Source organism: Neomonachus schauinslandi, chromosome 11 (genome assembly GCF_002201575.2).
Source record: "Neomonachus schauinslandi chromosome 11, ASM220157v2, whole genome shotgun sequence".
Classification (NCBI taxonomy): Eukaryota; Metazoa; Chordata; class Mammalia; order Carnivora; family Phocidae; genus Neomonachus; species Neomonachus schauinslandi.
Window position 1 is genome coordinate 49,515,359 of NC_058413.1, and position 13,025 is coordinate 49,528,383.

Below are 13,025 nucleotides of genomic sequence, written 5' to 3' on the forward strand. Positions count from 1 at the left end.
AGAAAAAGAATGAATTTCAGTCTAGAAAACAGTGTGGATTTGTAGAAAATGTTCTGTTCTAACCAATTTTAGGTGGTTTTACAGGTACTGCACTGTTGCTCCCTGCTTCCACTGGAGGATAGGTAGTAGTGATGGTATATGTGGATAGAGGGTACGGTTCATTTATCCAAACGGACTTCTTTAATAATCTGCTTATCTCCTCTCCTAAAGGAACAGCCCTGTCCCTGATTGACCACGGAAAAGAAAAGGAAAGGGTTTCTGAGGAAAGTAGAACTTTTTGCCCCTCTGCTCAGCCTTTTGTTAAAGGACATCGGTTACACCGCATTCACTGGTGAGGCGGGTGGCTCAAGAGGTTGTGTGTCAGCGCTCAGTATACACTGCCCTTTGCATTACCTCCCACCACATAGTTCACACCTAGCCATACAGCGGGGGAAGTAGGTTGTACCTAGTAAGTTTTGGTGCTTAGGGGTAAGGAGAGGAGCCCATGTAGGCCTTTTAGCTCAGTTACATGCTAACCCAATTTTTGTCAGAGAAGTTTGTCCTGGGATAGCATGCAAAGACCTAATAATAACTGAACATATCAAGGCAGAACTCTTGATTCCCTACCCTCAGCAAGTCCCTCTCTCAAATTTCTCATCTCAGTTAATGACACCATGATCCACTCAGATGCTCAAGCCTAAAATCTTGGAGTCATCCTGGATTTGTCCTATTTGTTCACTCTTCACATGCAACCCATCAGCAAGTCCTGCTGGCTTTGCCTCTAAAATATTTCCTAAATCCATCAATTCTCCATCCCTGCTGTTGGGACCCTATCCAAACTCCATCATCTCCCACTAGAATTACTTCAAGCCTCCAAACAAATGTTCCTTGTTACTCTGGATTTTCTTCCACCCATCCGCCATAGAGAACAGCCAGAGTGATCTTTGCATCGTATCCTCTCATACCTAATACTCTGCACTAGATTCCTCCTTATGCTTTTAAAAATAAAATACAAGGTGATTATCATGAAAAGGCTCTATGTGATCTACCCCTGTCTATATCTTTCCATCATTTTTAATCACCCTACCCCTCATTCACCATACTCCAGCTACATGTTCTGTCCTGCCTCAAGACCTTTGCGCCTACTGAGGGCTCTACCCAGAAACACGCCTCCAACATCTTCAAATAGCTCTCTTTCTCATATTCAGGAAGCGTTGCCTGACCACCTAAACGATACTAACTGCTCCATTCTAGTCGTGCTCTAACACATCAGCCTCCTTTATTTTCTTTATAGCACATACAGATCAAATTTAACTTCCCTGTACATTGACCTTTTCTTGTCCGTCTCCCTGCTCTGGAACAACCTCATCAGTGCCAGGAAGAGCATCTGGTTCAGAGGAGTGCTCAATAAATAATTGTTGAGGGGCTCAGTTGGTTAAGCATCTGACTCTTGATTTCAGCTCAGGTCATGATCTCAGGGTCATGAGATCAAGCCCGCCCAGCCTGGGGCTCCCTGCTCAGTGGGGAGTCTGTTTGAGAGTCTTTCTCCCTCTGCCCCTCCCCCCAGTAGCCTGCATGCTCTCCCGCATGCGCTCTCTTCTCTCTCAAAAAATAAATCTTTAAAAAAAATAATTGTTGAATGCACATAAAACCTTGTATCTTACTTGGCTTTTGTTTTTTATGTATATGACTCACTTGGAGAATCTATCACAGCGGAGGTTGATGACTGGTAGGGAAAGATGGAGGCATTCTCGATAATACAATGAAAGCTTTAAAAAAATAATTTTCAGTTCTAATGTTATCTCTTCAAAAATATCGCTTGTGAAAAAAAAATATATCTCTTGTGGATTTAACACAAGTACTCAGACCCCAGTAGAAAGCTGGGCGAGGATTCGGGATCCTGTGTATTACCCATCCCCATCTGCCAAGCCCCTGGGATGCATGACCAACACCAGGCCCATCTCCCACAGGATACCAACATTCCCCTCTCAGTTGTGCACACTGGATCTTCCCCTCAGCAGGGCAATTCTCCATGTGCAGACCCCCTGCACTGCTAAATCTCAGAAATCCTTCATTGAATCACCCCAACTTTATTTTGTTTGAGGGCTCACAGCAAAGGTGGGCTGCACACATGGACCCTCCGTTGGTCACAGGTGGCGGGGCTGAGCTTCGTGGGCAGGGGCAGGTGCATCAGAATGTGCCTGCTGTGCAGCCTAGTGATACCTAGGGGCCCTTCCAGGTACACAGGACAGGAATACACAGCCAGGCCAGGTGGGGGTGGCAAGTCACTGGGGCCCCGGGCCTGGGCACTGACGCTGATCGGAGGCAGAGGGCTGGGCTGGCTGCAGGTGCTGTCCTGCAGGGCCCCTGCTAACGGGTCCCACTCGGCATTCCGGAGCTGGAGCCCAATCAGCAGCAGCCCCATCTCTGGAACGGTAGGATTTGGACCATTCACCACCTAGAGGTGCCAGAAGCTGATCAGGCAAGGCTAGGAAGCTGAGGGTTCCTAGTGGAGGGGTATCAGTGCATATGGGGCTCCTGAGGAGGCAAGATCACCAAGAGGCAAGGTGGGGCAATTGTAAGGTGTAATCAGGGATTTGAGGGGCGGCATGAAGATACCTGGAGGTGCAAAGGGTTGCTGTTCAGCTCCTGATGTTTATGGGGGAACCCACTGGAGCTGGAGCCTTGGCAACCAGAGAAATTCGAGCTAGGCGCACGCTGGTTCAGGGCGGTGGTAGCAAAGGTAGCCTCCCAACGCAGTGACAGCAGCAGGCGGCGTGGGTGGCGAAAGGCTGAGAGGTGAAAGATGCGCTCTGGTACTTTGGTGTCCACGCCCAGGTAGCGAACCAACAGCTGCCCACGGCGCGACAGCTGTCGCAGCCAGTGCCAGGGTGGCTGGGGGCCGGCAGGCGCATGGGGACGCCAAGGCGGGGGTAGGCGGCCGGTCCAGAGAGCTTGGGCCACGGCCGCACAGCGCGGGGAGGCGCACGGGGGCGAGCCCTGCAGCTGCTGCAACAGGCAATCCAGGTCCCGCAGCAGTGCGCCCGCCAGCTGGCTCAGCTCCAGCACCTCTGTCTGGAGGAAGGCCTGCAGGGGCCGCTGCGAGCTCAGTCCCAGCACCAGCCACCCGGCGCCAGACTCTTCCTGACGGGCGGTCTCCGCCAGCAGAGCCTGCAGCGACTCCAGCCTCCACTTGGCCTGCACTAGGCGCTGCCGCAGCCGCCTTTCAGCGCGTCGGGAGCCTCCTCGAGACGCAGAAACCCAAGTGGGTAAACTCCGCTGCAGCGCGTTCAAGAGAGCTTGGCTCTGGCGTCGTAACAGCCAGGCCTGGGGGCCAGCGCTCAGTCCGCAGCTCTGGGGTTCAGGAGGTGTGGGCAAGAGGTGCATCTGGGCCTTGCACTCTTCCAAAGCATCCAGCTCCCCTAGCTCTTGGAGGTGAAGGGGAGGGGTGACACTTTAAGCCACCATCCCATAACTGTGTGAATATTGCCCCATCCTACACCTTTGTTGGTACCGCGGTTCACATTCCTGAGGGGGGCATTACACAGACTGTGCCCCAGCCCAACACAGGTACCTGGCTGCAGCTTACCTGGGCTGGGCAACAGAGTAGACAGCAGATACTGGGGTGTGTGTGGTTGAGCCCAGCTCCGGCTGTTGGGGCTCAGGCAGGCCTGTGTTAGGCTAATCAGGGCCTCCCTGTCCTTCTTGTCTCCCACAGGACCCCCATAGAAAACGGAAGCTGAGAATAAGGTCAGAGTCCCTCAGTTCTAGCCCCTGCAGTTTCCACCACCTCCCAAACCAAAACCAAAGCTGGGAATCATGCCCCTATCCCAGTACTCCCACTCCCGCCCTTTCAGGGCTGTCCTGGGGGCTGATGACCACGTGGGACAGGAAGGGCCTCACCCGCTAGCTCCTGCATGGCAGCACTGGGATTGCTAAGACCGGCCCACAGCTGCTCTTGGATCTGAAGGACCTGCGTCAGGGTCACTGGACTCCTGGGGGAGGGGAGCAGGAAGTAGGCTTTCAGAACCATCTATATGCTGAGGACTCTGGTCTTTCTAGCCCAAGCTCCCAAGCTCCAGACTCACGACGGTTCACTAGTCATTGCCACTTAGCACTTCAAATTCAACTTGCTTTCAACTGAAATCATCATTTCCTCCTATACCAGCCCCCAGTTGTCCTAGGCAGAAATCTGGGAGCCACCCTTGACTCCTCTTTCTTCCTCACTCCATATTTACTTTCTATCCGTGCTGGGACTACCCTAATCCCTACCACCCATACCATGGTCTTGTCCCTTCAGACTGCCAGAGCCTCCTAAAACGGCTCTGCTTGCCTCCAGCCCTGTCCCATCTGGTCCATTCTCCACACTGCAGCCAGAGTGATCTTTCCAGCAGATAATTAGGATCACATTTCTTCTACTTAAAACTCTCCAGTGGCTTCCCACTATCCTCAGGATAAAATCAGGCCTCTTGCCATGGTCTTATAGGCCCTTTACCATAAGCCTCGCCTCTCCCCACTCAACCCCCAGCATGTCCATCTTAGCCACATTGAAATATTTTTCCTCCTGCTGAGCTTAGTTCCCTCTGCGCAGAAAAGCCCCATCTCCACCTGATCTGCCTCTGCTTCCAAGACTCAATTCAAAGCAAGATTTCAAAGTCCTTGGAGGAGCCTTTCTTGACTTGCCCTTGCCCTCACACTTTGGTGCTGCCCAAGCAGTAATTAGTCGTACTCCTCAGGGATATGGAAAATGCTCAGTGTTTGCTGAATGACTGACTGAACAAGATGGATGGGGGTCCCTCACCAGCGCCCCCTGTGTGCCTGCAGCTTCATTCCATATTGCTGCCGGTGTAGCAGGAGGCCATGTAAGAGAAGCAGAGGCAGCACCCTTGCTGGGGGTTGCACAGAGTGTTCTTGCTGGGCTAGCTCCAAGCTGTCCATCAAGACGTGGCCCAGCTCCAGAGACTGCTCCCAGAAAACAGGCATGGAGTGCTGAGTCAGCGCAGCTGGGGCAGAAGGAGAGTGCTGGGTCAGCACAGCACAGTTGCCCTCCTCCTTCAATCTGAGAGCCTATAGCGGGGACTCCTCACCTGGTAAGGAAGCAATAGCCTCTGCAGACAAAATAAGCCAAAGACGGAAATCTCTGTGGACGGTCGTCACACTCCTGCTTGCGGGTCGGGCTAGAAGCGGTTCTAACTCCAGGTCCGAGACCACTAGGGGTCAGATATGGGGCTGAGATCAATCACTGGGTAAAGGGTCAGACACAAGTTTAGGGTTCAGACTTGAGGCTCTGGGGTCAGGAGTGAGATCCAGGGGTGAGGGGATCAAGCTCAGGCCCAGTACTGGATTAGGTAGCAGACACACCCCTGGCTCCATCCAACAGCCCCAGCAAGGGCTGTAGCAGCTCCTTTGGCCAGCGAGGCATCAGATGACAGTTCTCCAACACCAGCCAGTGCCCTCTGTGCATAGCCTGGCATAGCGTGCTGACCACCGCTGACACTGGGTCCCAGGCTTCAGAGCCTAGGGCGATCACCTCCAGATGCTTCTGCCCCTGAAGACCAACAGAGAGGTGGCAGAGAACTCAAAGTGATCCTGGGGTGACCCAAGGGACCCAAAGGAATGCCACAAATGACCCCAGAAATCCCTGAGTTAGCCAGAAAGAGCTATAAGAATACTGGGATGGGGCCACCACACCCCATCTTGGCCCACAGGGGTCTGGTGTCTCTGTGGCCAAGGGACTAGGCTCAAACCTGCTCATGCCTGGCAGCCAGTTTCTGGATGACAGTCAGGGGATGCATGGTGGCTGTGGGGTGACCAGGTGGTGGCAACAAGATCAGCACAGGCTGAGTAGCCTGGCTGTGTTCGAAGGGTATGGTGGAGGCACCCAGGTTTTCGTCCAGGGGCCGGCCCAGGAGGCTGGTGGTAAAGTCTGCCAGGGCGCCTGCCAGGCACTCAGGTCGCAGCACACGCCACAGAATCAGCTTCTGGAGGAGGCTGAGTGGATCGGGTCCAGGCCCAGGCCCAGGTGCAGGACCCAGCACTGTGGATGACAATGACAGGTAAGCCTGCCAAACACTGGACTGGCCTGCCAGGGATGCACATAGCCCCGGAAACGGGGGCAACATCTCCAACAGGCCACATTCATGCCAGGCTCTCAGCCCCAGCCAGGCCGGCCGAGCCACCCCTGGCTTGCTGTAGCCCGTGCTAGGGGAGGCTGCCAGGCCAGGCACAAAGGCTAGCCTCTCCAGCTCTGGTGCTTTCCTTGCCACTTGCAGCAGCGCCAAAGCACCCAAGGCTCCCACCAGTGGTACTTGGGTCGGGCCCAGGGCAGCCACGGTGCTGCCCAGTAGCTGGCGGGTCAGCTGTGTTCTCAGATGCAGCAGATGGCTGGGCAGGTCCTCCCCCTGGTGAATCTCACACTGCTTCACGCTGTTCAGAGCCCGCTTGGTGGCCGCTAGCCAGTTGTCGGGGCTCATGCGGAAAAGGGGCAGCAGGTTCTGCAGCGGGCTAAGGGCCTTTATTATGGCCATCGCGTGCCAGACCACACGCCTATAGGGCGCCCACAATGCCACCTCCTGCAGTCTCAGCTCTTCTAGATCCTCGCAGTGAGCGCGCAGCTGACATAGCTCTGCCTGCGCCCTCACCATGTCCCGTAGGAATTTAGCTGGTTTCTGATGTTTTGGGTTCTGGAGTAGCATCAGCAGCAGCCGCTCCTGCAAACAGCCACCCATTCCGTGGGTCTGATCCTTTCCCATAGTCCTCAGCCATCCACACCCACCTCTGCCCCCACACCCGGGCCCCTCCAAAGCTCACCCCCACCCATAGCCAGGACCCCCAGGCACCTCAGCAGCCTCCACAGCTGCACAGCTGTCCAGGGCTCTGGTCTTTAGGTCCCGCCAACGGCTCTTGAGCTCGGGACACTCTATGCCCAAGATTTCATGCAGCATCTGGTCTTCTAGGATATCCATGTTCAGGCTCAGATCCAGCACATTCAGCCCCTTCAGCAGTTCATAACCTAGCACTTGGGGTCACATGGGAGATGCTTAACCCTTCCCCCTTGGCAAAGCCAGTGGCTGGGGTACACCAGGCGCATGGCTCCCGACCACAGTCCTGAGCCTGCTCGGGGCCAGACTGAGTGAAGCGGGAGGCCTAGTGTGTCCACAAAGCTGTGGTGGCAACTTACCCACTGGGGCTCACCTTTTTCCAAGGCGCTGAGGGGGAGACTAGTGCTCAGATAGAGACAGAAGCCCGGCTGCACCTGGGAAGGGCTCAGCTCCTCCCGCTGCAGTAGCCACTGCAGTTCTTGGCACCCTAGGCCCAGCTCCATGTTGGTCAGTAGCACGGGCAGGCCTATGAGGGGGCGACAAGGACACCCTACCCACCATGCCAGCACCGCGCCCCTCCCACCCACCCCCCCAAAATCTGGCTCTGACCAGCTCCCCGCTGGCTAATGGGAGGATTCCCTCAGGGCTCTTCCACGCAGTTAGTGCCTGGCTTAGGGATGGGAGCTGAGGTCAGGCTGGGCGTGAGAGGCTTGTGGGGCCACAGAGGGGGACACGGTGGATGGGGACCCATTCTCACCACTGGCAGCTGCCTCCCAGAGCTGAGGACCCAACTCTGGGTCAGTGCCTGAGAGTACACGAAGGTAGGGAAGGGGCAGAGACCCAGTGTCAGAGGCTGGCCTTGACCCCTGCCTCTCTGTCTCATCCTCCTCCTCGTGTTCTTGCTCCTCTTCCTTTTCTCCCTCCTCCTCCTCATTTTCCCTGTCCTCTGTCTTCCGCTCTTTTGTCTTGTCCTTAGCCTTATCACACTCTTCACGACTGTCGTCTTCCTCCTCTTCTTCTTGATTTCTCACAAAGCCCTTCTCTGGCAGAAAGATGCAGAGGAACTCCTCTCAGAGGATGAGCCAGGCTCCTAGGGAGCACCATTCACCCAAGGGCTCCATCTCATGAGGGAAGGCCCACAGGAAGACAACTTAGGAGTCACTTAAGCTCCTTCCGACTCATTTGCCTTATCTGCAACTCGTCTGCAACATGGGATTGATATTAGTGAGTACCTCCCAGGGTTACAAGGTGCAGAAGACATGAAATAATAACATAGAAAGCACTCTGCTAGACCCAGGAAGCACTCCACAAATGGTAGCTGCCATTACTGTTTCTCTAGAACTCCAGAGAGGGGTTCTAGGTATCCCTGAAATCAGCTCCATTTCTGCCTTTCACCAGACTGGTTAGAAGAGTCTGTGTATTTCTCTTTTTGCCTAAGCTAATTTTCCATCACAATGAAACGAATTGTTGCTAATATAGAAATCAGTGCCTGGAAGTAGCAACTTGTAAGTGAAAGGCCATAAACTGGAATTAGCCAAGTCATGGGGTATATGGTGGACCCTGATGGCTCCCTCCCTAGTCTCCTCCTTTGCCGCCTCTACTGCAGGAACTGGAAAAGAAAAATAATATATTTTTTTAAGTATTAAGAAATTTAAGAATTTTAAGAATTTTTTTTAAAGTATTAAGCACTGGGGCACCTGGGTGACTCAGTTGGTTAAGCGTCTGCCTTCAGCTCAGGTCATGATCCCAGGGTCCTGGGATCGAGCCCCGCATCAGGCTCCCTGCTCAGTGGGGAGTCTGCTTCTCCCTCTCCCTCTGCCTCTTCCCCCTGCTTGTGCTGTCTCTCAAATAAATAAATAAAATCTTTTTTTTAAAAAGTATTAAGCATTATGAAGTAGGCGAGTGGAGGTTGCCTGGTCCACAGTTTAGTGGATTCATTTCCTATTGCTTAACAAATTACCACAAATTACCACTTAGCAGCTTAAAACAACACCCATTTATTTTTTTTTTTAATTTTTTTTTTTTAAGATTTTATTTATTTATTTGAGAGAGAATGAGAGACAGAGAGCATGAGAGGGAGGAGGGTCAGAGGGAGAAGCAGACTCCCCGCTGAGCAGGGAGCCCGATGCGGGACTTGATCCCGGGACTCCAGGATCATGACCTGGGCCGAAGGCAGTCGCTTAACCAACTGAGCCACCCAGGCGCCCAACACCCATTTATTATGTTTGAGTTCAGAAGGTTAGAAGCGCCACACAGCATGACTGGATGCTCTGCTCGGGGTTACACGGTGCTAATCAGGCATCAACTGGGGCTGTAGTTCTCATCAGGGGCTAGGGTCCTCTTTCAGGCTTACTGGTTTTTGACAGAATTCATTTCTACCTCACACTTTCCCAGTAGCCCACTCCATCTTCAAGCCAGCAACAGTTTCTTGAATCCTTCTCATGTTTCAAATCTTCCTGTCTTTTCTTTCCGCCTTGCTTCTTTGAAGGGCACATGTGATTACATTGGGCACACCCAGATAATCCAGGGTATCTCTATCTTAAGGTCAATTGGTTAGTAATCTTAATTACATCTGCAGAGTCTTTCCTGCCATGGAACATAGTTATAGGAGTAACAATGGAAGACAAAGGTGATGGGGGCCAAAACTCTGCCTACCACATTTGGCTATTCAGACTTCTGGACGATCTTTTGCTTTCCTGATAAAAGGGACAGAAATGGCAAGCAGCAACTCTGACATGATGCTTCGGGGGGATAGCAGCCAATATGGTAACAAATTACCACAAATATGGTGGCTGGAAAAAAAAAAAAAACCCAAAAACTTATTTCCTTGTAGCTCTAGAGGCCAGAAGTCCAAAATCAAGGTGCTGGGAAAGCTGCACTCCCTCTGGAGGCTTTAAGAGAGACTCCTTCCTTGCCTTCTCCAGCTTCTGTTGGTTCCAGGAGTTCCTTGGCTCGTGGCTACCTGACAGCACTATCTGTCTGCATCTTCATGAGGCCTTCCCTCTGTGTACCTATGCCTTCTCTTTTTTCTCTTATAAGGACAATTGTCACTGGATTTAGGGCCAACCCAGATAATCTAGGGTGATCTCATTTGAAGGTCCTTAACTTAGTTATACCTACAAGACTCTTTTTCCAAATAAGTTCCTATGAATAGGTTCTGTGTGTTAGGATTCAACCCACTATAATGTGATAAGCCAACATGCTAAGGATCATTGAGCAGAAAGGTAGAAGAATCTGGGTACTTGAAGTCAATACTGAAGCCCTGTGCCTGCTTATCTCAGTACTTCTTATAGTGTGAGATAAATAAATCCTTCTTTCTAGTCTCTGTCTCTCTTTTGAAGTAGGCTCCACACCCAGCATGGAACCCAATGCAGGGCCTGAACTCACGACCCTGAGATCCAAGCCTGAGCTGAGGTCAAGCAAGAGTCAACTTAACCAACTGAGCCATCCAGGTATCCCAATAAATCCTTATTTCTTAAGCCATGGTAAGTTGGGCTTTTGTTACTGATCATGATAGCATTCCTAGCTGATACAGGGAGTTAGTGGTGGGGAGAGGCAATGAGGATTTTTGTTTTCCCTCCTATGTTATGTGGTCGGTAAGAAGTTGGTTTATCTCATGGGACTTGGACCATATGCTCACTGAACTTCAGTGGATTTAGCAGAAGGCACGTTGGCTACTTCTCTCTTAGATAAGAGGAACAACTTCCCAAAAAAAGAAAATTCCTTTCTGCTCATATCAAGCAATTTCAGACCACAGATGATCAGATACTCATGCATCTTGTTGATTTGTAAAAATGATTTTCTACCTAATGTTGCATGGAATAGGAAATTTGTCTATTGGAAGAGCCTGGAAAATCAGGGAAGTCTAATTCTCCAGGTCCATCCCAAGCACTTCTCTTTAAGCATTCCCTGCTTGACAAACGTAATAGTCTCCCTCCCATTTTTGATTTGGATACAGCCCCAAGTAATAGGGGCTACATTCCATGGGCAATTAGCCTAACCTCACTACTCAGACTATTTTATTACTACAGCTCTGAGGTGAAGGCCAAGGTTTAGATGAATGACAATTACATTAAGGCTTAGTGGGATTGCTAGAGCCCCAGAACCAATGTTAAGAGAGAAGACCAAAAAAATGGGGTTTAAATTCAAGAATGAGAATATACCAAGATTTCTGGCATTGGTTAATAGCTAATAGAGTCCTGACAAATGAAATCTGCAGGGAAATGATGAGAGATTTAAAGGAATTAGCTAGAAAATCCCCTGTCTGGTAACAAGTGATCAGTGTTTGCTTAATTTTAAGGCAAATCCTAAGCCCCCATCCCATTCTAATACGAAGTGCATATGTAAGGCAGAACAGCTACAAACAGGGGACTCTTGCCCAATGTTCCTTTCATAGATAGCCGTGGGGACAATGGACAAGGAAAATTATACTGTTCATCAGAACCCAGGACAGCCAAAGTGGCTGTCCAAGAACTCACTCTATAGCCAGTGAAGTGATGCTAATCATTCGCCTTACTATCCCTGTTTGGCGTCACACAGCACATGATAGAAGATTAACATACAAGTGTGTGTTTCTTACCCTTACCTGGTTTCTAAACAGGAAGTTTACTGTAGTTATCTTGATTTGATTTTGCTTCACTCTGCCTGTCAGGTGTATTACTAGGGTGAGATTTAGCTTGCACTCTATCATAGGTTATAGAATCACAAAGAGCTACATCTAGGTCTGATCAAGAACAGTGAACATCGTTCACAGTTTGAGGACTCAGAATTGGATGCTGCAGCTGGAGGTTTCTTCAGGGGTCTCTTACTAGAGGGGGGTAAATTCACTTATAGTTACACATGAGATAGTTGTGTCATGGGCATTTTTGTAATGGGGTATGGGCACAATGGAAGGTTGTGCTGGACAGCCAAGGGATGGAGTGGAATATGGTAGTAGTAATACATTAGTAGTGATACTAACATTTTTCGGAACTTATTATTTTTAGGCACTGTGTAAACCCCTTTTACATGAATTCTCTTACTTAATACAACGTTTTATGAGATGGGTATAATTAAGATGTTCATTTTATTGGCAAATAAATTTAGGCTTAGAGCGATTAAGTACCTTGCCCTATTTGCACAGCTAGTAAAGAACAGATATTTGACCCAGACAGTCTGATTACAGAGCCCGTGTTACAGACCACTTTATTACATACCTAGTCCATTGTAGATGTCTATTATTCTCCCCAGTGCAACTCCCTTTCTTCTGGAATATAAACACCCTTTTTTCCTTCCCCTACACAACACCCTTGCTTCCTTCCCCTGGAAAACACCTCCTTCTGACACTCTACCCAGATGGGTCTCTGCTCCAAGCAGAGCTAATAGAAATATTTCCCCAGAATTCCTGAACATGGGATAAACTTGGATAGTAAGGAAGGCTCTGAGTTGTAGGCCAAGTTTCTAAGAATGCTGGGCAGACCAGGGAAGTAGAAGATCATGGACTGGTCAGCCATGTAGATTCAGAATCATCGCAATGTAGGCCCCAAGATGTAAATGTGATTAGTTGATTAATATCATATGGACTGATGAAGTCTAGGATACCCTGGCCACAAAAATTTAGTGTCTTCATTATGAAAGGGAAGACCACATGTGGCCGAGAGTGTTGGCAGTTCAGATACCCGAGAAGCGTTATGTTCCTCATCCCTGGCTTTACCTCTGTACTCTGTGGGGCCTGGAGCCAGGCATCTAGTCTCTTGCAGAGGCAGTGGGTTCAGCCAGATGAGGGCCTGGTTGCCGGGGTCAAGCACCAGAGGCCAACGGCAACTGGAGTAGTGGGTGTTGCTTCGTAGAAGCAGGCCTGCCAGGCGGGCTGACTTCGCCTGGGGCTTCAGGTCTCGGTCCCACTGGAACTGTTCGGATTCGGAGCTCAGCAAGGACAGAAGGCTGAAGGGAGAGCGTACGGAGAGCAGGGGTTTCTTTGGTGGCACGACGACAGATTTCTGCTTCTGCTTCAGGGCTTGTGCCACATCATCTGGGCCCAGGGTCTCCTGAAAGCCCCTACACAGAGCCAGCCACTTGTCTAGTAGCTCCTGGCGCCGCACTGGCGGGAAAGGACCCAGGTAGATGATGGCAGCTGAACACAGGAGGGCGTCTCCGAACACAGTCAGGCAGTGCCCCTTCAACTTCTGGCATGGGAAGGGAGAGCAGAAGGCATGTGGGCCAGCGAGGAGGGTACAGGCAGAGAGG

At 50.9% G+C, this 13,025-nt stretch overlaps 1 protein-coding gene across 1 annotated transcript in view; it reads right to left on the minus strand.

Moving 5' to 3' along the window:
• Window positions 1-2,086: 2,086 nt before the first annotated feature.
• DNHD1 (dynein heavy chain domain 1) overlaps window positions 2,087-13,025 on the minus strand; it is an 86,690-nt gene continuing 75,751 nt past the window's right edge. Inside the window, exons 31-42 of the mRNA XM_044919764.1 lie at window positions 12,488-12,964; window positions 7,558-7,837; window positions 7,174-7,326; window positions 6,819-6,997; window positions 5,727-6,689; window positions 5,341-5,527; window positions 5,067-5,189; window positions 4,781-4,982; window positions 3,883-3,974; window positions 3,569-3,718; window positions 2,599-3,407; window positions 2,087-2,437 (exon numbers count right to left, since the gene is read on the minus strand). Coding sequence (XP_044775699.1) covers window positions 2,087-2,437; window positions 2,599-3,407; window positions 3,569-3,718; window positions 3,883-3,974; window positions 4,781-4,982; window positions 5,067-5,189; window positions 5,341-5,527; window positions 5,727-6,689; window positions 6,819-6,997; window positions 7,174-7,326; window positions 7,558-7,837; window positions 12,488-12,964 — 3,966 coding nt within the window. The remainder of the gene's footprint in view (window positions 2,438-2,598; window positions 3,408-3,568; window positions 3,719-3,882; window positions 3,975-4,780; window positions 4,983-5,066; window positions 5,190-5,340; window positions 5,528-5,726; window positions 6,690-6,818; window positions 6,998-7,173; window positions 7,327-7,557; window positions 7,838-12,487; window positions 12,965-13,025) is intronic.